Source organism: Coregonus clupeaformis, chromosome 20 (genome assembly GCF_020615455.1).
Source record: "Coregonus clupeaformis isolate EN_2021a chromosome 20, ASM2061545v1, whole genome shotgun sequence".
NCBI lineage: Eukaryota > Metazoa > Chordata > Actinopteri > Salmoniformes > Salmonidae > Coregonus > Coregonus clupeaformis.
Window position 1 is genome coordinate 46,438,160 of NC_059211.1, and position 24,311 is coordinate 46,462,470.

Sequence of the window (24,311 nt, forward strand, 5' to 3'; positions counted from 1 at the left end):
CATGGCTAGATTTCCCTCAAGTTTAAACACTAAAATTAAACATTAATCAAATCAAACCATTTGAAAAGTTAAGTAAGTTTGTAAATTTAGGAGAGAAAGTACATAGTAGTTGAGTTGTTAGGCCTAGTTGTTGAAAACGGCTTCATTGTAATTTCTACAATGTGTCATTGGAGGTCGCTATTTATGAAACAGGGCTCTCTTAAAATCCCGCGATAGGTCAATTGCTACAGCATGATGGCTCAGGCTCGCGATTTTTGGAAGACTCCCTATGTTGCTGCTTCCTGTACCGAAACCCCGAATTCCGTCTCCGCAACCAAGCTTCACACCCCGGCCCCATACAGGGGAAGGTCTACCGGTGTACCCCTTTCACTTTCGAAGGCCAGTCATCCTCCGTCAGTGACCAGTCATCCCTGTCAACCACCGCCGTTGTACTTTTCGCGAGACTTGAGTGGCGAGGGCCGCTCTGATTTGAGGAAAGCAGCACACGATTTTCGTAGGGGAGGTGGTGCTAGCTGGACAAGAAGCGAAAGGAACAGTAATGTGTACAAATATAGTGTACTGTTATAGCTAGTTTGTTTTTGAAATATTCCTTACTCGTTAGCGATCTAAATAGTAAAATGCACCTGACCTGATGGTGACGTGCATGTGTGATTGTCCTTACAAACATCATCTATCTGTCATGCTCGCAAAGTAACTAGTTGGCGAAGCCACTAACAGCAAGCAACATTTACCCCTGTTGCTGTTTTAGAACAACTTTGAATTATCAGTCCATTGTACTGATTTGCGTCGGAAAGTCGTCCAGGGCACTGTAAAAGATTTCGATATGGCTCCGAAGAGAAGACCCGTTCCCCTAAATATCACGCCCATTGGAGAGGGGCAGTCCATCTCCACAACCATCGATGCTGCGTCCGAGTGAGTACTCGCGAGGGCCGAGAGTATGTCTATTGTGTACTATACTGATATTGGGCAAATTCTGGTTCTGGGGACTAGATGCACAATTTTGTTCCAGCCTAACACCAACCTAAGTAACACTAGACTAACACACCTGATTCAAACCAATCATGGCCTCAGTGATTAGTCGTATCCATGTGCACCCCTATGTCCCCAGGACCAGGATTTGAAAATATGTTTGTTTAATATTGATCTGTGCCACGCTCGCTCAATGCATTGCCACTTCTCAGAGCCAATCTGGAGGCCTTACAAAAGAAGCTAGGAGAGCTAGATTTGGACGAACAGCAGAGGAAACGTCTGGAGGCTTTCCTCACCCAGAAAGCCCAAGTGGGCGAGCTGAAAGATGATGATTTCCACCCCATATGTGAGCTGGGCGCTGGCAACGGTGGAGTGGTCAACAAGGTCCGCCACAAACCCTCCAGACTGGTCATGGCCCGAAAGGTGAGTCTACCCTTGTATCTACTTTTGACATTTCTCACTAAACTCAGTTGTAGATTGTGTGCCAGGCCTTGTGTGCCAGGCTTCTAGGCTGAGACATACAGCCGTTGAGTCAGCTCTCCCTCTCACTCCACACACACGTCTGTTTAATTCTGGTTTATGGCTCTGAAACTGATAAATGTATTCTAGATGAGCACTTGATTATTCTTATGTTGCTCTCATCTGATCCTCTCCTCCACAGCTCATCCACCTGGAGATTAAGCCTGCCATCAGGAACCAGATCATCAGAGAGCTGCAGGTGCTGCATGAGTGCAACTCTCCCTACATCGTGGGCTTCTACGGGGCCTTCTACAGCGATGGAGAGATCAGTATCTGTATGGAGCACATGGTGAGCTTCTGAGAGAGACCGGGTTTGAGTTGAGGGGGTGGGTCGGTCGTAGGACAAGCATTGTGCTGGAATGATGCCACTTGTCTTAAGACAACAATGTGTGTCTGTGGCAAAAAGGCTGATGAGTGAATTAGAATTTTGGCTGAGAGTATGAATATTTGTTTGTGGTTTTGAGACTGCAATGGTGCTTATTACAGGACCTGTGGCATAACACTAACAAATCAGTTGTAACTTTGTTTTAACAAGTTAAAATGTTGCAGTGGTTGTTGTTATGATATATCTTAATCATGTCATGCACCTGGAGCAATTGTGCATTACAGTATGACAAAACAATACAGAATGCAGACCATGTAGACATTAAACCGAAGACTGTTGGGTACAGGATGGAGGCTCTCTGGATCAGGTGCTGAAGGAAGCCAGGAGAATCCCTGAGGAGCTCCTGGGCAAAGTCAGCATAGCCGTGAGTATTACTCCACTTAATTAATTAAGATTTCAATTAATTATTTGTGCTTAATTGGTGGTGCTTGCTTTCATTTGGTATTTTTTCATAAATACCCAAGGTATGTTTATTCTGAATAGATGAGTTTTACAAATTTATTGTTGCTCTAAACGCAACAACTTCACAGTTAGTCACAAGTGTGATCAAATCCACTCTGTTCCTTTCCCTTGTGGTTAAGGAGTTTTTTTGTTTCTCAATGGACTGCATTTTCTCCTGTCATTGTGATAATCATGAGGCAGGATCCTCAACGTGCAAGGCCTTCTCACTGTTCTCACCATTAACACTGTCTGCGTCAGTGCGTGTTTTGATGTGATATCCTGTATGGACTAAACTATGGACCCAGGCAGGGTAAAACATCTCAGAGCTGGTCTTTGTGTAGGATTTCAGGTCCAGGAAGTGTGGATGATGATACACTGTCAAGAGTATGTTGTGTTAAATAAAATGTTTGCATATCACTCTTAAAGGTACTCAGAGGACTTGCCTATCTGCGGGAGAAGCACCAGATCATGCACAGAGGTAAGAGACAGCTCTCTATTATGTTTTTGTGCATATAAACTATAAGATTTGAGACCCTGGGTGTAGTGTTTATTTGGATAGCGTGAATTAATGTGAGGTCCATAGTGTGTTTGGGTGTATCTGGAGTTGAGGGGATGTAACCTACTGTACCCTATTGGTTTAACGTTTTTGGTGTATAGTGTGGTTTTGGAGCTGACGGCGGTGGTGGAGTGTTTTGAGCTGAGGGTCGTGGTTTACATTGTTTTGAGTTAAGGGCCCTGGTTTGTGGTGTTGTATGTGGAGCCGATGGGTGGGCTCTGGTGTGTCGTGGTATGGTGTTGTTCTGGAGCTGAGGGCCATGATGTGTTGTGGCAGGGCTGAGGCAGAGCTGTCTGGGAGCCCAGGCGGTAATTACAGGCTCTCAGATGTGATTACATGGCAGCCGCGCCCTGCAGCCCCCTCTCTCCCTCTCTCATACTCGCCCCTGTGTCTCCTCTGAAGTGGGAGGGGTCACCACAGAGGATGGATGTCAGGTCTACAACCCCATTATTCCGTTTATTTTTTCCAGACTGTTTGTGACTAGGGGGATTGAGGAGGATTTGGCTTGTTTGTATGGTCTCAACTGCAACTGTAGTGTTCAGCGCTAGCTACCAGAATTGGAGTGGCTTTGTGAAATGTGTCAGTGTTGAGGTGTCTGGCATGGTAGAGGGGCTTGGACAGGGGGACGTGGTGAAGGGGCAGCTGGTGCTGCTGGGTCTGGGACCTCGGCCTTCTCGCTCTCTGGGACCTCAGCCCTCTCACTCTGGGACCTCACCTGTCGTCCCTCCCTGCTCTGACACGCAGACGTCAAGCCCTCCAACATCCTGGTGAACTCGCGTGGGGAGATCAAGCTGTGTGACTTTGGCGTGAGTGGCCAGCTCATCGACTCCATGGCCAACTCCTTCGTGGGAACGCGCTCCTACATGTCGGTGAGTCAGCTTTCCCTCTCCCTCCCTGCCCAGGCCGCCCTGCCAAGAGCTGAGGCCATGCCCAGGAGTGGGGCATGGAGGCAGGCGCTGCCAGCCCTGCCCCTCCCCTCAGACACCTGGAGGGCGCGGTGCACAGAGCCGACCTCCCTGCCTGCCCACTTGGCCCGCTCTGTCTGCGTGTGACGTACGTGTGTGTTCCTCAACAGCCGGAGAGACTGCAGGGCACACACTACTCGGTGCAGTCGGACGTGTGGAGCATGGGCCTGTCCCTGGTGGAGCTGGCCATCGGCCGCTACCCCATCCCCCCGCCTGACGCCAAGGAGCTGGAGGCCATCTTTGGCCGGCCCGTACAGGACGGAGCCGAGGGGGAACCACACACCATCTCCAACCGCCTCCCCAGACCACCTGGAGGACGACCAGTCAGCGGTGAGAACTGACCTGAATCCCCTCCTCCTCACACATGATAATACAATGTAGATGATATTAGTGCTTTTCAAACAGATTTCTTTTTGCTTTTCAATAAAAAGTAACTGGAATCAAAAAGAATATAACATTTTTTGAAATTATTTTATTTATGATATCTAAATATCTCTCCATATTCTCCTCTTCCTCAGGACATGGGATGGACAGTCGACCTGCCATGGCTATATTTGAGCTGCTGGACTACATTGTCAATGAGGTCAGATGAACTGCTGACTCCACATATTATTCTCCTTATTACCAATTCTCCTTGTCTGTGTGCTCTGGTGATTTTTTAAATAACATTTGTTGTCTTACACACCTTTTCCTCATTCCCAGCCTCCTCCCAGGCTGCCACTTGGTGTCTTCACCAACGATTTCAACGAGTTTGTGACAAAATGGTGAGCCCAAGGATTGATCAAATAAGAATAGTACCAATTACCTCAGCACCTTTTATCGACAGCATAGAATCCCCAGTTGTTTTACAATGACTTTTCTCTGTTTGGTGGCTGTGTGTAGACTCAACACACGTCTTAGGAATTATTGTAGGCAATAGGCAGAGCATAGAGCAATGTGGAGCAAACGTACGTTTAAAGGTACTTTTCTCATCTCTTGAGAATGATTTAGGCCACGTCAGCAGAATGAGATTTATTGTGCAGCTTAACCAAACTCAATAAACTTCTGGAGGGTTTAGAGAGAAACATATTCCATAGTGGAGAAAGCGTTCCTTTAATTCTTCTTTGGTGGGGGGGGTTCTAATGATTTCTCGGGAGTCATGGAGATGATCAAATGTTTGTGTTAATAGTCTGATCAAGAATCCAGCAGAGCGAGCTGACCTGAAGATGCTGATGGTGAGTAGCTATTAACTGTTGACTGTTATTTGAAGTGCATCTATGGACAGTGAGGGAAAAAAGTATTTGATCCCCTGCTGATTTTGTACGTTTGCCCACTGACAAAGAAATTATCAGTCTATAATTTTCATGGTAGATTTATTTGAACAGTGAGAGACAGAATAACAACAAAAAAATCCAGACAAACGCATGTCAAAAATGTTATAAATTGATTTGCATTTTAATGAGGGAAATAAGTATTTGACCCCCTCTCAATCAGAAAGATTTCTGGCTCCCAGGTGTCTTTTATACAGGTAATGAGCTGAGATTAGGAGCACACTCTTAAAGGGAGTGCTCCTAATCTCAGCTTGTTACCTGTATAAAAGACACCTGTCCACAGAAGCAATCAATCAATCAGATTCCAAACTCTCCACCATGGCCAAGACCAAAGAGCTCTCCAAGGATGTCAGGGACAAGATTGTAGACCTACACAAGGCTGGAATGGGCTACAAGACCATCGCCAAGCAGCTTGGTGAGAAGGTGACAACAGTTGGTGAGATTATTTGCAAATGGAAGAAACACAAAAGAACTGTCAATCTCCCTCGGCCTGGGGCTCCATGCAAGATCTCTCCTCGTGGAGTTGCAATGATCATGAGAACGGTGAGGAATCAGCCCAGAACTACACGGGAGGATCTTGTCAATGATCTCAAGGCAGCTAGGACCATAGTCACCAAGAAAACAATTGGTAACACACTACGCCGTGAAGGACTGAAATCCTGCAACGCCTGCAAGGTCCCCCTGCTCAAGAAAGCACATATACAGGCCCGTCTGAAGTTTGCCAATGAACATCTGAATGATTCAGAGGAGAACTGGGTGAAGGTGTTGTGGTCAGATGAGACCAAAATCGAGCTCTTTGGCATCAACTCAACTCGCCGTGTTTGGAGGAGGTGGAATGCTGCCTATGACCCCAAGAACACCATCCACACCGTCAAACATGGAGGTGGAAACATTTAGCTTTGGGGGTGTTTTTCCCAAATCTTGGGTGAGAACCTTCCCTCAGCCAGGGCATTGAAAATGGGTCGTGGATGGGTATTCCAGCATGACAATGACCCAAAACACACGGCCAAGGCAACAAAGGAGTGGCTCAAGAAGAAGCACATTAAGGTCCTGGAGTGGCCTAGCCAGTCTCCAGACCTTAATCCCATAGAAAATCTGTGGAGGGAGCTGAAGTTTCGAGTTGCCAAACGTCAGCCTCGAAACCTTAATGACTTGGAGAAGATCTGCAAAGAGGAGTGGGACAAAATCCCTCCTGAGATGTGTGCAAACCTGGTGGCCAACTACAAGAAATGTCTGACCTCTGTGATTGCCAACAAGGGTTTTGCCACTAAGTCATAATAATAATAATAATAATATGCCATTTAGCAGACGCTTTTATCCAAAGCGACTTACAGTCATGCGTGCATACATTTTTGTGTATGGGTGGTCCCGGGGATTGAACCCACTACCTTGGCGTTACAAGCGCCGTGCTCTACCAGCTGAGCTACAGAGGACCACAAGTCATGTTTTGCAGAGGGGGTCAAATACTTATTTCCCTAATTAAACTGCAAATCAATTTATAACGTTTTTGACCTGTATTTTTCAGGATTTTGTTGTTGTTATTCTGTCTCTCACTGTTCAAATAAACCTACCATTAAAATTATAGACTGATCATGTCAGTGGGCAGTGGGCAAACGTACAAAATCAGCAGGGGATCAAATACCTTTTTCCCTCACTGTAGTTGGACAGTTCAGCTCTGTTTGTTCATTGGTCCTCTGTAGCTCATGGTCCTCTAGCTCAGTTGGTAGAGCATGGCGCTTGCAACGTCATGATAATGGGTTTGATTCCCGGGACCACCCGTACGTGAAATGTATGCACAAATTAATAAAAGCGTCTCCTAAATGACGTATTCTACTATATTTATTATATAATTGAGGTTTGTAACCACATTTTGTAGTTTGCAAATTGGCTATGTTCCCTACTGTACATGCCCTTTCGATATCAGCCATGGACTAATATTGATGTGTTAACTAACTTGCGTTTACTGTTTGTTATTGTTTAGAACCACACGTTTATCAAGCGTGCTGAGGTGGAGGAGGTGGACTTTGCTGGCTGGATGTGTAAAACCATGGGCCTCAACCAACCCAGCACCCCCACCCGTGGTAGTGAATGAGCAGCCCAACGCCAAGCTGCTTCCCACACCAGGATCCCCGGTGTCTCATTGTCACACACACTTTGACACCCCTTTCATCTTGCTCTTAAGAGGTTTCAGCTCTTTCTTAAGTATACTTATCATCAACAGGGCCCATTTACTCATTGTATGACCACATATTTCCCCATACCAGTGTCAGGGTAGATCCATACACATCATGCTATTTTCTCCAATCATCTTATTAAAGATCAGGTATAAAGCATGGAAGGACTGCCAGTTTATCATTTCATGAATTGCCATTGATATCATCTTACCACTTTTGTATTGATACATTCTGTATTATGTTCTATGGTGTGAGAGTTGTTCATGGTTTGTGCAACAGCATATTGATGTAGGCTGTAGAGGGGCTATCTTTGACAATGAAAAAGTGTCCATGACAGAAATCAAGTTAAGTGCTTTGAAGGTACAGGAGGGCTGCAAACCAAAGAAGGTTCTCATCATGACTAATGTTTTGGATATAATGCCTGATCAAAGTACCTCGTTTTGTACATTCATGACCAGTACAGTTTTGAGAGAGGAGTACTTTGAATGTTGACATTTTGATTTGATTATAATGGTAATTAAACACATCAAATGTGCTCATTTTACAAAATGGCATGATTTACCATTTTATATTTTCCAGACACCCGAGATCATGTTTTTTTTTTTTTTTTTACGTGTATTTGTATCAACTGCCAGGAACGCTCGTGTCAAGTTAGAATCTCTCTAACCTTGACTACAGATGCTCTGAAGGGTTCTGATTTTTTGCCAGTCTACTCAACTTATTCCCCCGAGTGTTTCGGTTCTGCTCCACTGTTTTGCTTTGCGTGAGTAAGTGTAACCTACGCTCCAAGCTTTCTCTTTGTGAAGTCCCAGCGTGGTTGTAACATGTATTAGCCTGTCGTCTATAAGAGCCCATGTATGTATTCTCTGCTGGCTGATTTTATAATTCCCAACAGACTTGCATTTGTTGGTAACAAAGTGGATGCATTGTAGCCTGTAGGTGTATAAAGCTATAAACAGTACGCAAGTACTATTTAGCAGTCTTAAAAATGTTTTTGACTCGTTTAAAGGTAAATGGAAGAGATGTCATTTTATTTTAAGAAAATGTGTTGGATACGGTTATAATGTAAAAATAAAACTTTGTGAATGTTTATGGCAATTTGTTTTTATGTGGGAGGATTTTGTGGTTAGTAATAGAAAAAATATTGGAAGAACTGAATGGCGTTGCCCTCTTGCAGGAGCGTTCCTTTAGATGAGACGTGTAGAAAGCACTCCGAGGACCCTACCTGAGGCTTACGGGGAAAGATTGGAGGTAACAAGTCCCAAAGGATGTTCTTTACTCAGGTTATAACATGCTACACATCCTCTAAGGCAGATCTATGCGGAATGTGCAACATATTTCCCAAGTATCTACATACTATTACAATAGCTTTCACCCAGATAACTGCTTTGGATACTTCTATTAAAACTACTTCTAGGATATTTATCTCAGCATTGTTCTTCAGTATAGTTTGACTAAAGTTTCTCTCGCCTTTGGCCTGAATTAAATCAAAACCATGGCTCAGCCACAAATGACAAAAGCAGAGTTGTTGGTGGGTGTCTGTGGTGGGGGGAGCACTAGTTTATATTGGACTGTGAAGACTGTTGTAATAAACATGGCTGACCTCTGGAGAGCTACCAGAAGGGAAAATTAACCAGTTTGACGGTTTGTTAATTATTTCAGATTTGTATGAAAATTATGTATTGTAGCTATATCTTTCTCTTAGCTGTAACTCACTTTTAAGCAAAGTAGAATTGTATTTGTTTGTTTTTTTAAACGATCATTTTTAGCCGTGTAAATCGTTTATATTAAGTGTGGAACATGTATAGCATAGATCCTGATCAACTGAAATGATCCTGCATTTTTAAATATAGTATGCGTTTTGTCTGATTGTGAACTACCTCTGCTACCTACTGTAGTGCAGACACTGCCCTCTAGGCTGGGTATGTGTTACTGCCTCTCCCCATTCTGTCAGAGCATGCCTAGCCTAGTTCTCCCCACAGTGCCAAGCCATGCCACACAGTGGGGTGCATCAGATTCCAATCAGACCGAAGAGACACCATTCATGGCTAGCTGTTTCATCACATTACATAAGGTAAGCCATTTCACCTCATACATGATAAATGCATTCATACTCCGTGTGTAGGCCAGTCAAATATAGTTTAGAGTATGGAAGATCTCCATCCCACTCTACTGCAGTGTGACTGACTGTGACTGTCCAGGTGTACAGTGTAGAAAATGTGCGTAGGCGTGTTAGAAATCAGTAAAAATGAGTTGTCCTTATAAACGATATAAAGCCAAGTGATTGATTTTGACTGGTGTCTTACACGCCGCCTAAGAAACATTGGTGAAAGTGGGCTTGGTATAAATGAAGAGGTGAGGCATGTTCTAAAGCCTTACCTGTATACAGGTATTACTGTACAACGTGAGAAGGGGGAGAGACGGGAGGTATGAGTGTTGAGGGGGTTGCTGTGTCCTGGAATGTGCCAAGGCTTGTTTTTGGGGTGGGACACTAGGACCTCAGGCTATGGGATGGGTGGGTGCGACTCATCTCAAGGCGCGAGAGAGCGATACAGTAGGAGAGAAGAGAAAAGACGAGCAACAACTATAATCAGATCATGGCCAATTAATCTGGATGCTATTTACAACTGTATCGACATATATTTTCAAAACTAAGAGGATGAAGTCAAGTACTCATTTGTCATTTTTTATTATGTGATTGATATGACGAATGTCCACTCTTGATCGCAGGTGAATATCTCTTTTACTTTGCTCCCCGGAGAGGAGAGGAAGAGCAACATTGAGGGGAATGCTGTTTCTTTAAGAGAGAGGGAGGGAGAGCGAGAGAAAGGGAGGGACCTCTTTGCCCTCCAGAAACCAGGAAGGGAATTGAGTTTATCTGCTGCTGCTTGGTTAGCGCATATGGGGCTTTGAGCAGCACGACAGTTAGAGAGAGAGAGAGAGCTCCAGAGAGGAGGAGAGGAGGGCTGAGCTAACCCACAACAAGCACCACCACGGCCATCGCAGGTGAGCTAAAGGCACCCCTGCCTACCCCCCACTGTCCACCCAGGGCCTGTCGACAGGAGGGAGCAGGCACAGGAGGAGAGGAGAATGAGGGAGGGGGACAGAGAGAGAGACGAGAGACCAAGGGGGTGGGTGAGATGTATGAGACTAGGAATAAGGGAGCCAACTGCAGATCCTTTATATATCCTTACAGTAGTTATGGTTCTGTTTTTATTCCTGCTAAACTACTTCTCTGATTCCTGCTTTTACCTTTTGGGCTTGCTGTGATAACGTTTTATTTGGTTTGTTTGAGGCATTAACTTTTCAGGCAGGTGGAAGCACTTAGGGGAGGAGGAGGATGGGGACGTTCAGGAGGGTGGGTTCTAAAGAAGAGGAAGGAGGAACCAAAACTAATTTTATAGGACAAGGTACGATGACAAGCGAATGACTTTTCGGGATGGTGTCATTCACTAAGAAATCATGCTTGGAGAGAGAAGTTACGAACAATGCGTGTTAAATATATTTTAGCTTTATTGTACATTCTTTCCTGCTGTTTTGGAATTTATCAGAATAAGAATGTGTTCATTTAGGTCAGGAGTCTTGATGTGTGTTTAAAACATAGACAGAGGGGTTGTGTCACTGAATGCTACCCCAGTGTTTGGCTGTGGCTTAGACAGTTCTGGTCGAGACCCATTTCTTCGTATGCAGCACGGCCCTGTTTGATGGCTGGTCTGTACTTTTAATACCTGGCATTCTGCTAGCAACATCCTGAAGTGTATAATTCAGCCCTGAGTGCTTACGTTGGAACAGGCTTGGAGAAGTGGGGGTGGTGAGGGACGGAAAGCTGGGACTCGTAGTTCGCAGCAGGGGCTGTGAAACAGGTCAAATAGTGTTTAAGGACTCCACATCCCAGAGTGCCTTGCCCTTGGCCATACAGGAAAGGGAACAGCTGCCAGCCTATCCCAGCAAGGAGGTGTGGTGAGTGAGCAGCTGTCAAGCCAATCACAGAGGGGGAAGAGATGCCAGAGCGGAGCAGTGGGCTGAAAATAGAGGGGGGTGGTAGGTGTCTGCTTGTTTGGGATCAGGCAAGGGCTTGCCTGTATGACTAGGGCCACTCGGAAGTTTCCTGTCTGCAAAAGCTCCAGTACTGAGGCACCAGGCAGGGCCCTGCTCAGACACGGAGACAGCAGAGCAGGCAGGAGAGCCGGACAGGGCCTGGGGAAGGGACATACGCTTCTGCTTCAGCCCAGCTGGTAAGAGCTCAAACTGCACTCTCTCCTGACACTGAGGAGAGTGAAAGAGGAGGGGGAGAGCTTAGGAAATAAATACCAGGATCTGCGTGTGTAAGAGAGAGAGATGGGGCTTGGTAGAGTTCAGAGTTCCTGACCCACTTGCAGATAAAAAAGAGACGGCAAATAGGGCACTGCTCAGAGCAGGTTGAGCACATCATGTTTAGAGAGACTGTTGTTGTCTTAAAGTTTTGGCAATACACACTGTGCCCTTTTAACCCTTTACTTACTGGGTTGATTTAAATGAGTAGTTGTTAATCTAATCATCTGAAATAGTGTTATTGTGTGTAATGTTAATGCTTATTGTTGTTGTTATTAATGTATGAGACTAGGAATAAGGGAGCCAACTGCAGATCCTTTATATATCCTTACCTCCAGGCACAACTGGGACGGGATGGAAGAAAATGTGACACCTCTTGTAGACAATTTCACCTCGTTAGTGGAGTGTAGTAAACGAGCTGCCATAACACAATCACAGCACATGGAACCTTGAGCAACTGGAAACTTTACCCTCTGCCCTTGAACTCCTTTATTCGTTTATTAACTTTCAGTTCTTCTCCACGGCTGCCCACACCCTTTTTGTCATTCTCTACATCCCCCTTGCCTCAAGTAGCCCCTATGGCATTGTGTGATTTGTGTCACAGCTTCATTTAGTCTACGGTATCTGTCCGTACATTGGTGGTTTGTCAAAAAAGACGTTGCAGGAACATACATTATTTTTCTCATTCATGGATGCATATTCCTGGCAACACATACTTGTTGGACTTGTTTTGAAGTGTGCGGGTACAGCGAGAGAGGGAGGGGAGTGGTTTATTGTAAGACGTCCAGACTCAGGGAAGTGTTTGGTTAGCTTTCAGAGACAGAGTTTGAAACATTATTAATTCTGTCAAATGTTACAGTGTTGATGTCATAATGTTACTCATGCCACTCCTGAGTGCCAATTGCAAAAGGCTGTACTTTCTTTCAGCCTGAGTAAATTCCACTAAGAGGTTAAGTTGGGAGACTCCATGTTACCCACAATAGACTCAAGAGGAATTGTAGGGGACTTCAGTAGCTGTGGGTAGGCCCTAGACACCACCCATCAATTTGGCGGTGAGCATGTTGAATACAGTTTGATATTCCTGTATGTTATGCACTATAATGCCCCAAACTAGCAGGTCCACAGTGACAGGAGGAGACAGGTTGCATGCTATTACACTGCCAGGCCTTGGAAGGCCTCGTTTTTTTGGGTTATGTTGCTTTTGGGTGGTGCACTAAACTATAAGCTGCCCCCTTATTAAGGGTAAACTCCCCTTGTCAGCAGCTAAATGTCCCACTGCTCCTGGCTCAAGCTGACAAACAGACAGACAGGGCTCTGTGTGTTGTGTTGTTGTCGTGGAGTCTTGGGGGAGTCATAGGGACTGTTCTGGGCCTGCTGGTTTATGAAGCAAGCAGCTCACACAACCTGATCAAATTAGAGGCTGAGATGCAGCCCAAGGTTAGACTAGGCCGTTGTGTTGTGAGTCACGTACATTGTTTACTTTTATGGGGGTGGGTTGTCTCCAAGATGTCACACGTTTTTTGTGGCTTTGCTGGATGTTGTCGTTGTTTTTATACATTAGACTCGAGACAACCTTAAACATTTGGTTTTTCTGACAACTATTGTCTGAGTGAGTAATCCCATGTTGACCTAAGGCACTACGTAGGGATAAATGAGAGTTAGCCAAACTCTCCTGTGATCATGGGAGGGTACCATATGACAATCTCATGGTTGGTGAGTTCTCATCTCTAGACGTGGGCTGGTGGGTGGGTGTTTTAGCTTCCCCAGAAAGCTGAAGGGGAAGTGGGCAATGTGGTGGGCCGGTGACTGAGAGAGCAAGCGAGAGGGAGAAAGAGGGATGGTCATCTGATAACAGAGCGGGTTCTGTTACACGCCTGTCACAGACACACAGGAAGTCCTCTGCCTACAATGTACGGCAGCGCACACAGATTGGCTCAGGGGAGGAGTTGCTGCTGGACTTGGCACTATGGGTGTAGCTAACGGCCTACTAGGGGTTCTGTTTCTGGTGCCACGTGGGAGTTTGGATCCACTACTTCCTGACTGACAGCATGGCAGTGTTAGGAAAGTCTAGCTCCAGCAGCAGAAGAGGTTGTGTCTCTGTAACACTGCTGCCAGATGTGCACGGCTGTTTCTGGACCAGCTAAGTCAGGCTGGAGGAGGAAGGCAAGGAAAGCCAAGTAGAGCCTTCACTTTGGTTTACTTTACTTTGCAAGGAGGAGGGGGATGGTACAGTTAACCCATACAGTAGTGAGTTAGTGATTCCCGACAGTGGCTCTCCAGCTATCTCTTGATCTCTGGGGTAATGGTACCCTTAAAGGAATTTAGACCTTTGAAATTAAATCATAAAAATCTCCCACTTCCCCTTGCTCTAAACTTTTATTGACAAACATGATATAGGGATTTTAGATAATGGTGTCGAACCCTTCCTGCAGTGAGGGGTTAATTTCTTACAGTGGCTAAGTAAAGGTTTCTCAAGTCTCTGAGACACTTTCATTTGACAGTGTTCCGTGGGCTGATGTCAAGGTTGTGAGCTTTTAAGACTGCCTCACCCACTACCTTTCAGTCAGGGGCATTGTCTGATTTTTGGCAGCCATCTGCCATTTCAAGTCAAGCAGCCCAGCCCCACAACTCCAGTTTTATCAGTTGCTCACCCTCTTCCTGCTTGCTCCCAATACAACCAATCAGGCTTCCTATCCTAGCAAGCCTGGTAGTAATGACTCACACAGCCACACTAGCACTAGGCCAGGCAGGCTCAACCTCAGTCAGAATCCTGTTCTTCTTGGAACTGGCCAGCCACCCCCCTCCCCCTCCCCCCTCCCCTCCACATAGCATTTCTGATTATCCTGTAATATCCTCTGTGACTTGACCTTGAACCCTGGTGACCCCGGTCCAGTGATTCCCTTTCTTTGGGCTTTCATGCACTCCTGTCACTAATCATCAGGGGGCTGGGCTTATCCTGTGACAGTCAGCCAGGGAGAGACAACCTGCTTGAACTCTGCTGTCCATCTGTATTACCCAATCTATGCTTCTAGGAGTTAGACCCTGGCTTCTGCTGTCGTTGTTTCACTCTGGTTTGGTTATTCACAGATATGCTACTGATCGCCCACACACTTGCACTGCTTGTACTGCTAAGGACGCTTGTTTTCTGGTCTCTGTTGCTCCCTTCAGCAGAGCAACAAAGTATTGTGGTGTTGACTGCGCTTAAAAAGCATCATAGTAAAGAACTTAGAGTTTAAGTGACATTAATTGTTGTCATGTAAGGAACACCTGAGGTTGATCTAGGTAAGGTCGCTAGTCATTGTACTCCAGGAATGAATGGTATGTGTAGGACAGACTGTAGATCCTTTGATACTGCTTCCAGTTCACCTGAGATTATATTTCCAGGTAAACGCACCACCCAGTTTATAACCACTTTTATAACTACCGGTTTAACCACAACATATCACTGCATTGGTAATTAAATAAGAAGGGAACTAGCTAGGGGAGAAGCCCATCTATCACTCACAGGTTTTAAGAAAAACCCAGGGTTCCCCAACTGGTGGCCCGTTGGTTTTATTTGTACCCCCAGGTTTTCTGAGCAAAAACCAAAAACATTAATTTTATTTTTGAGAATTTTCATTGTTGGACATAAGACTATATAAACACCAAGAAATCGTCTCCAAGTGATTTCAATTTTGGAAATCTATTCCCAAGTATTCCCACGCATAATAGAGAGACACGTGATCATATACAAATGTAAGCAAGGTTTGAAATGATTATGTTTTAGTCAAATATATCCATTTGGGCTGTTTGCAGTCAATTTGCAGTCTTTAAATTATTTGTAATTATGTTCCGGGCCCACGACCATCCGCTCAAGAAAAAATCGGCCTGCGGCTGAATCTAGTTGATGATCCCTGTCCTAGAGTCTTGCGTTGGATCATCCCCGAAATCTCATCTTGATAGCTGCTCTCAACGTTTGCTTGGCGCACGCGCAGGGGTTAGTGTTGAGTGATGGTGGGGGAGGAGTGGGATCTGCAGCAGTAAGTAGTGGTTTGACTTGCAAAGCAGCACCCTGTGCATGCGGAGTGGGACCCAGTGAACCAGGCAGGCAGCTCTGGGTCGGTGGCAGCCCTGGGAATTGAGACGGTGTGGTGCTGCGGCCTCTGTCACCCACAGCCATGAATAAGTGATAAGGAATGTTTCAAGCCATGAGAAGGTGTCAGGATCAGGTTTGTTTGCACAGTTTCTCCTCCTCTTTCTTTCTTTGGTAATCTTTGTGGGTTATTCCTGTCCAGGGCCTCTACTCTCCCCATAGCTCCTGTGTAAAGGACAGGACAGAGCACCTGGATGCCTCAGTTGACTGTATGAGGGAGCTAGGCTGTTTTGAACTCCTCTCAGCCTCCTCTCCCCGCCACAGATCTGTGTGTGACCCAGGATCAGGCATATATGTCCAGGGGATAATGGGTAAGCAGGTTTGCACCAGGGGCCAGCCCAGCAGCCTGGTGAAGTAAGCAGCAGCATCAGTGAGAGCAGGTTGACTTGGCTTGAGTCTCTGGGCTCACCCAGGATCTATTTCCACACTGTGAAGGACGTGACCGTTATCCCTGTGGTTGCCCTCTCTGCCCTCACTCCCCTCCCACAGCATATTCAGATGAGAGCTGGAGGATAATAACATTTGCCCATGCCATGTCAGACAGGGCAGTTTTATCAGAAAGACAATGGGAGAGGTTGTAGTGGCGGTGTGGTCAGTTGCGTATCAGAATGGTAGAGGGTTAAAGGAGAAAGAGAGTAGGCTAACTGGGTTTGAGCCGAAATGAAAGGCCTTTATGTCATGAATAAAAGACACAAACTACTCTCAATGGGAGCAAGTGGGACAGTATTATTTGCATGTGCAAGGCTGCAAGCTTGTTTGTTTTAAGATTACCACGAGACAGATGTACCGGTTTTCCATGCTTAGAAAAGCATTTATACACTCAATGGCCAGTTTATAAGGTACACCCATCTAGTACCGGATCGGACCCCCCTTTGCCTCCAGTACAGCCTGAATTCTTCGGGGCATGGAAACGTTGCTCAATTGGTATCAAGGAACCGAACGTGTGCCAGGAAAACATTCCCCACACCATTATACCACCGGCACCAGCCTGTACCAATGACACCTAGCAGGATGGGGCAATAGATTTATGCTGCTTATGCCAAATCCTGACTGCCATCAGCATGACGCAACAGGAACCGGGATTCGTCGGACCAGGCAATGTTTTTCCACTCCTCAATTGCCCAGTGATCGTGTGCCTACGAGCCGCTTCTTCTTGTTTTTAGCTGATAGGAGTGGAACCCGGTGTGGTCGTCTGCTGCAGTAGCCCATCAATGACAAGGGCCGACGAGTTGTGCGTTCCGAGATGCCGTTCTGCACACCACTGTTTTACTGCGCCGTTATTTGCCTGTTTGTGGCCCACCTGTTAGCTTGCATGATTCTTGCCATTCTCCTTAGACCTCTCATCAACAAGCTGTTTTCGCCCACATGACTGCTGCTGACTGGATGTTTTTTGTTTGTCGCACCATTCTCGCTAAACCCTAGACACTGTCGTGTGTGTGTGTGTGAAAAGCCCAGGAAGCCGTACGGTTCTGAGATTCTGGAACCAGCGCGCCTGGCACTGACGATCATTCCACGCTCAAAGTCGCTTAGGTCACGCGTTTTGCTCATTCTAACGTTCAATCTAACAGTAACGGAATGCCTCGATGCCTGTCTGCCTGCTTTATATAGCAAGCCACGGCCACGTGACTCACTAGGAGCAAACCATTTTCTTACACAGTGGGCAGTTTATTAGGTGTTTATGTCACATGAGTTGACATGACTGACAGGTCTAGTTAAGGATATTAACCTTTGTCACAGTGTTGAAGGAGTGGAGTTAATAGCAGAGAAAGTGCAGTTAGGTTTGTAGCACTACACAGAGTTGACTTCTCAGAGAGCATTACCTAAGTATGACCTGTGGTTAGTGTTGACATGGTGCCAGGATTCTAGGTGTGGAGAGAGGTGTAGCTTTGTAAGGAGGTGTGGGATAGAGCCGAGCAGGGGAGAGGAGAGGCAGCCAGGTTGAGCAGGTCTAGTGTACATACCAAGAGGCTTGATCTGAAGGAATGTCATTTGAATGCATTGCTCTTATCGAGAATAATCCCCCTGGCCTCACCCCCTGCTGGGTCTCCCTGGCAGATGGGGGGGGGACTGGCTTTCGTGTGTGTGTGTAAATGGACAAATCAGGGAGGGCTTGCGTTGCTGAGCCCCCCTCCCCCGCAAAGGCAGGCTGCAGTCTATAATTTTAATCCCCCTCGCACACGTGAGCGAGGGGACAGCCTTTCCTGAAACTTGGCACACAGTACAGGGTGGGGTAACCGGCTCAGACCGGATTGACAACCTCCCTTTTTAATACCGATCGCTCTCAGCTTGTGCGTGTTGTCATCCTCCAGTGGAGTTTTTCCACGGGGTCTGTAACCGGCAGCCTCCCCCTCCCCTAACTGACACAGAGCGATGCACACTCTGCTGCACAGCCCCGCCTCTGCTCCTCCTCCCAGCATGCACTCTGATCCTCCCTGCTCTCCCTTAAACTGCCCTTCACTCTCTCTCATGGTAATAGATTCAGCAGTGGGCCAATATATCCAGCATTCCGGATACAGCTAATTCAACACTGAAGGATGTATGCCCTAGCTATACTTTATTTTCTATTAGATTGGTCTGTAAATACAGTAAGTCTGCCAATAACTGTTCGTCAGTGAAATCATGGTAACTGTAGTGTTGTACGTTGGTGATGTTACAACATGGCTCACCTCCAGGCTCTTTAGTGGACTCTGGGGCCTGGTGTTTAACGTATGCAATGATTGACATGACGACAAGAAAACAGATTATGCACTACCCAATTTCGAAATTGCATTCTACTATTACAACTTTCAAGAGTAAGTTGAAAGCTGGACTGAGTTCCCTGCCGACCCCTCGCGTATGAGAACCACTGTTGTAGTGATGGGGTGTTGACAGAGAAATCAGCCATTTTTGTAAACTTTGGGTTCTTCATAGTAACTCTGACGTGATTTGATCTTTAGTATCAGAGTGAGCAGAGTCAAAACTGGTCCATTACTGTTAATGACAAGCCACATTATTGTGATATTAGTAAGCAACATTTCAACACATGGGCATTTCCATCTAAAAGGACCGATGAGCACTGACGTGAAGTTCATAGGAGCATATCTAATTGGGTGTCAAATGAAAGCGGAGTCTATATTTTTGAGAAATTAAAGGCATACAGTTGAAGTCAGAAGTTTACATACACCTTAGGCTAATACATTTCAACTCAGTTTTTCACAATTCCTGACATTTAATCCTAGTAAAAATTCCCTGTCTTAGGTCAGTTAGGATCACCACTTTATTTTAAGAATGTGAAATGTCAGAATAATAGTAGAGAATTATTTATTTCAGATTTTATTTCTTTCATCACATTCCCTGTGGGTCAGAAGTTTACATACACTCAACTAGTATTTTGTAGCGTTGCCTTTAAATTGTTTAACTTGGATCAAACGTTTTGGGTAGCCTTCCACAAGCTTCCCACAATAAGTTGGGTGAGGTTTGGCCCATTCCTCCTGACAGAGTCAGGTTTGTAGGCCTCCTTGCTCGCACACACTTTTTCAGTTCTGCCCACACATTTTCTATAGGATTAAGGTCAGGGCTTTGTGATGGCCACTCCAATACCTTGACTTTGTTGTCCTTAAGCCATTTTGCCACAACTTTGGAAGTATGCTTGGGGTCATTGTCCATTTGGAAGACCCATTTGTGACCAAGCTTTAACTTCCTGACTGATGTCTTGAGATGTTGCTTCAATATATCCACATAATTTTCCTTCCTCATGACGCCATCTATTTTGTGAAGTGCACCAGTCCCTCCTGCAGCAAAGCACCCCCACAGCATGATGTTGCCACCCCCGTTCTTATAATAATAATAATAATAATAATATGCCATTTAGCAGACGCTTTTATCCAAAGCGACTTAGTCATGTGTGCATACATTTTTACGTATGGGTGGTCCCGGGGTTGGGATGGTGTTCTTCGGCTTGCAAGCCTACCCCATTTTCCTCCAAACATAACGATGGTTATTATGGCCTATTTTTGTTTCATCAGACCAGAGGACATTTCTCCAAAAAGTACGATATTTGTCCCCATGTGCAGTTGCAAACCGTAGTCTGGCTTTTTTATGGCGGTTTTGGAGCAGTGGCTTCTTCCTTGCTGAGCGGCCTTTCAGGTTATGTCGATATAGGACTTGTTTTACTGTGGACATAGATACTTTTGTACCTGTTTCCTCCAGCATCTTCACAAGGTCCTTCTGGGAGCTGTTGTTCTGGGATTGATTTGCACTTTTCGCACCAAAGTACGTTCATCACTAGGAGACAGAACGCATCTCCTTCCTGAGCGGTATGACGCATGCGTGGTCCCATGGTGTTTATACTTGCATATTATTTTTTGTACAGATGAACGTAGTACCTTCAGGCGTTTGGAAATTGCTCCCAAGGATGAACCAGACTTGTGGAGGTCTACAATTTTTTTTCTGAGGTCTTGGCTGATTTCTTTTGATTTTCCCATAATGTCAAGCAAAGAGGCACTGAGTTTGAAGGTAGATCTTGAAATACATCCACAGGTACACCTCCAATTGACTCAAATGATGTCAATTAGCCTATCAGAAGCTTCTAAAGCCATGACATCATTTTCTGGAATTTTACAAGCTGTTTAAAGGCACAGTCAACTTAGTGTATGTAAACTTCTGGCTTTGATTTCTGGTCAAACAGATGGAAAAGGAGTCTTAGATACATATACCAGAAAAGGTATTAGAAATACATTAAAACACAATGTTGATGAAAAGACCCCTGCCAACGAATATCAACACTTACTGTATATTTTGAAATGGTTTGCCTTCTGTAAGTTTAAGAAACGTTGTGCCTTGTAATTCCGTTACCACAAACCTACATATCTTTAAGATATTTTGTAATTTCTCTCCCTCATGAGGGAGGACAATGAAAGTTCACAGAAGTAACAAGTAAAGGTAGACCTACCAATTATAGTGTTTTAACTAATATCAAGTTTTCTTAATGAATTATTAAGTGATTAAAACTCTTAATTCTGTTACCAAATCGGTATCTGAATTACCGATAAATCAGTAACGGAATTACTGCAATTGAATTGGCTACAATGGGAAATCATAGTTGTCACAAACCACAGTTGGGTCACCTGCTACTGTCCTCCTGGCAAACTTATGTTCAGCTCATAACTGTTTTCATTCTGTCGTCTGGTGGTCTAAGCAAGACAGTGAAAACAGTCTGGACAACCTCTCTCTGTCTCTCTATTCATTCTCCAGTTAATGTCACATCTCCCAGCTCTTACAGACACCTACCATTACACCTACCACCTACCCTCTTTCAATTTACCGTAACAAACATCCTCACCCACTGAGCACCGACCGATCCTGGACGTCCATGGACGTTGAAAAGTAGTTGAAATGTGGTCAGTCTGCCCTGGCCGGACCAAATCTGAACCAATCATAGACATCTGTTTCACAAGTTTGGACAGCAGTACAGAGACAAAGAACAGTAAAGTAAAGAAAAGTAGAGTACACAAGCGAAGTGATGGTCAGAGGAGAAGAGCGTGTAGATGCGAGAAGGAATTATACAACAAGCAAAGTGATCATGCTGTATGTGGCTCTATGAAAGTTAACTGTGTGTACAGGTGCTCAGGGGCGTAGTCATACCGCAGATTCTGTTGCAAGATATTTCTTAAACGGAAGCAAACAAAATGGGGAGGAACCTACAAGAATCTATCCAATAGAAACGGAACATTTTGTAACAGTTTGGATTAATGATTACACCCTAGATCAGCTCGATGCAGGCAAGAGTGTGCAAGGCGGTACTGAATGTGTCACTGTCTGTCTGTCACCTTGATTACTCTAATTTGTCTCTTGACCTGTGCACTTACGTTATAAACTTTCATTTGTAGGCTAGGTTGTAGCAACCTCATGGGTATAGGGCAAATTCAATAATCATGTAGTAGCCTAAACCTATCGATGTTACATTGACCTAGTGAATGGAATAGTCCTCCCAAATCCTGAATGGCACTAACCGCCACTGTACAGTACTATACAGTGGCGTAGAAAACACGAGTAGAGTACAGTATAATGTACTGAACATATCTACTGTGCTGTACTGTGATTTTCAAACTTGTGAAACATAGATATCTATGATTGGTTCAGATTTGGTGTGGTCTGGACCAATCAAATTTGGTCTTTTTTGGGATAATAGCTGGTCTTTAGAATAATAGCCAAATAGGCAAAATAAGGATATTGCATATTTCTACCTTTGTGTACCTATTCAGTATACATCACCATGAAGATAATGATATTCATATCCAGAATTAAGCATTTCTGTATAGTACAGATCAGGGATCCATGATCTAATTCTGTTACCGTAATTCCATTAACGGTTGTAAATTCACTTCACTTACTGTAGTTCAATAACCAAAATATAATTTTTTTAAACTCAAGTTATCATATCATAGCTGACACCCCATTCTCTCTGCAGGCATCTTTGATTCTTAATTCGGAGCAGATATTTAAGAGTTTTTGGAAAACATAGTCGCATAAAAAACTGAGGGGGATTTCACCATAATTCAGAATTTACCATAATTCAGTTCTTCCAGTAAATGTGTTTTTGTGAAATGTTCTGTGTAAATTGTTCAAAGTAGTCCTTGTGCATAGAGTTTTATGGTTTGTTTAACTGTTAAATCAATAGTTTTAGTTTGGCATACATTTTTAAAGTATAAAATTGGAATCAGACTAATTCCGTTACCGTGAAATTGCCCACATGCAACTCTTGCCAATATTATTTTCATGTATTGTCTCCGGTGTGAAGGCTGAGGCTTGTCAGAGCACTTTGAAATTACTGCAATTTCAAAATAACCCCCAGCCCTTACCCCAATGCCTACCATGCATTGCTACTGTAATATTGTACCAATCCAATCCCAAGGAGTATTGGCTAGGAATTGAATTGAGCATATGTGTGTCTTAAAGACTGAGAACTGATCCTCTCCTCCTCTTCCTCTCCCCCTCTTCCTTTTCTCCTCTTCCTCCCTCAGACAGGCAGACGGACAGACGGCAGGACGGACACGCGGGCGGCGGCTGTGATTGGCGGCTCGGCGGCAGGCTGGTGGAAGATGTCGTCGGGAGCCGGTGGGAGGGGCGGGCGGCGGCTCAGGGGTTGGGGGGGAGGGGAGGCAGCGGAGGAAGGCCCAGTGGGCATCCCCTTCCCCGAGCACAGCGCAGACATCCTGGGCAGTCTGAACAAGCAGCGCCTCAGCGGCCTGCTGTGCGACGTGCTCCTGATCACCCAGGATAGGGAGTTCACTGCCCACCGCTCAGTCCTGGCATCTTGCAGCTCCTACTTCCACAAGCTGTTCACCTCGGGCCCCACCGCCAACCAGCAGAAAGTCTACACCATAGACTTTGTGACGGCCGAGGCCCTGGGCGCCCTGCTGGACTTTGCCTACACAGCCACGCTGACGGTCAGCCACAGCTCCGTGGGAGAAATCCTGGCCGCCGCCCGCCTGCTGGAGATCCCGCCCGTCCAGGAAGTCTGCACTCACCTGCTGGACACCAAAGTGCTCTCCCCGCCGGTAGGCTGGTCGTCATGACAACACAAACTAACACTCCGTCAACAGTCTCTGTCCTATCATTACATCCCATCACATGGCCTTTACTAGTATGTCTCCCTGTGGGTAGATCTGCATCAAAATATAGTCACTTAGCAAACGATTTTGTCCAAAGCGACTTACAGTTAAAATACATGTATTTAGTGTGGCCTATGTGGAAATCAGTCAAACCACTCTTGTTTTGAGTTACAACTATTGTGTTGTAAGTGTCATTCTTGATTTCCATCCAACTGCGCCACCATAGACCACGTACCACACAACCTCTGTCTCGCGTCACGCTAACAAACAAACACTCCATCATCAGTCTTTGGCCATCACATAGTCAGCACGCTTACATCATGCCCTTCATTAATCTCTCTCTCTCACACACATCCACACCCTGGTGTCACAATAACACTGAACTTTTAACACTTACCCATGCTGGGCCAACATCAGTCTCTGAGTCTCAGGACAGCGTGCTCTTTCACAAGCTGCATTCTACAGACTAAGCATATTGCAGTTACATGCTACGCTTCAAAATGTAGAATCGAAGTAGCGTGGTCATATTCATGGTCATGTGTGCTTCTGTTGTGTGTGTTTGAGTATGATCGTGAGTGTATGAGAGTTATGGAGTCCTGTTTTGTTTTTTCATAGGGGGGCAGTGAGCGAGGAGAGGATGATGATGATGAGGGGGAGGGAGGGAAGGGTGGAGGAAGATGGGGTCAGCAGGGGAATCGACTTCGGGCCCGGGAGTATCTAGAATACTTCCAGAGAGGGGCCCACTGGAGCAGCAGCTGCAGCACGCCAGAGCTCAGGGACATGCCCACACACCTGCACTTTAACCATGACAACGGGGCCCACAGCAACGGGGCCCCCGGGGGCCCCAGCGAGTACTGCTCTCCCCTGGACCTTGCCCAGGCCGCCACACAGGACCCAGATGATGAGGATGAGGAGGACGAAGTGGAGGTGGATCACTCTGAGAGCCGCAGGGACATG

The 24,311-nt window shown here is 45.5% G+C and overlaps 2 protein-coding genes across 2 annotated transcripts in view; both read left to right on the forward strand.

The window, feature by feature from the left end:
* The first annotated feature begins 243 nt into the window (after window positions 1-243).
* Window positions 244-8,952, forward strand: LOC121533527 (dual specificity mitogen-activated protein kinase kinase 2). Its single transcript, XM_041839546.2, has 11 exons — window positions 244-912; window positions 1,182-1,392; window positions 1,631-1,777; window positions 2,160-2,237; window positions 2,741-2,792; window positions 3,615-3,739; window positions 3,946-4,165; window positions 4,354-4,418; window positions 4,538-4,599; window positions 5,004-5,049; window positions 7,127-8,952. The coding sequence occupies exons 1-11, from the start codon at window positions 824-826 to the stop codon at window positions 7,235-7,237; spliced, it is 1,206 nt and encodes a 401-aa protein (XP_041695480.1). The 5' UTR covers window positions 244-823; the 3' UTR covers window positions 7,238-8,952.
* Window positions 8,953-11,320: 2,368 nt separating this feature from the next.
* Window positions 11,321-24,311, forward strand: part of LOC121532914 (zinc finger and BTB domain-containing protein 7A-like) — a 20,213-nt gene continuing 7,222 nt past the window's right edge. The window contains exons 1-4 of the mRNA XM_041838706.2: window positions 11,321-11,360; window positions 11,454-11,554; window positions 22,764-23,300; window positions 23,970-24,311. The exon at window positions 23,970-24,311 is cut by the window's right edge and continues 560 nt beyond it. Of these exons, the coding sequence (XP_041694640.2) occupies window positions 11,321-11,360; window positions 11,454-11,554; window positions 22,764-23,300; window positions 23,970-24,311 (1,020 nt within the window). The remainder of the gene's footprint in view (window positions 11,361-11,453; window positions 11,555-22,763; window positions 23,301-23,969) is intronic.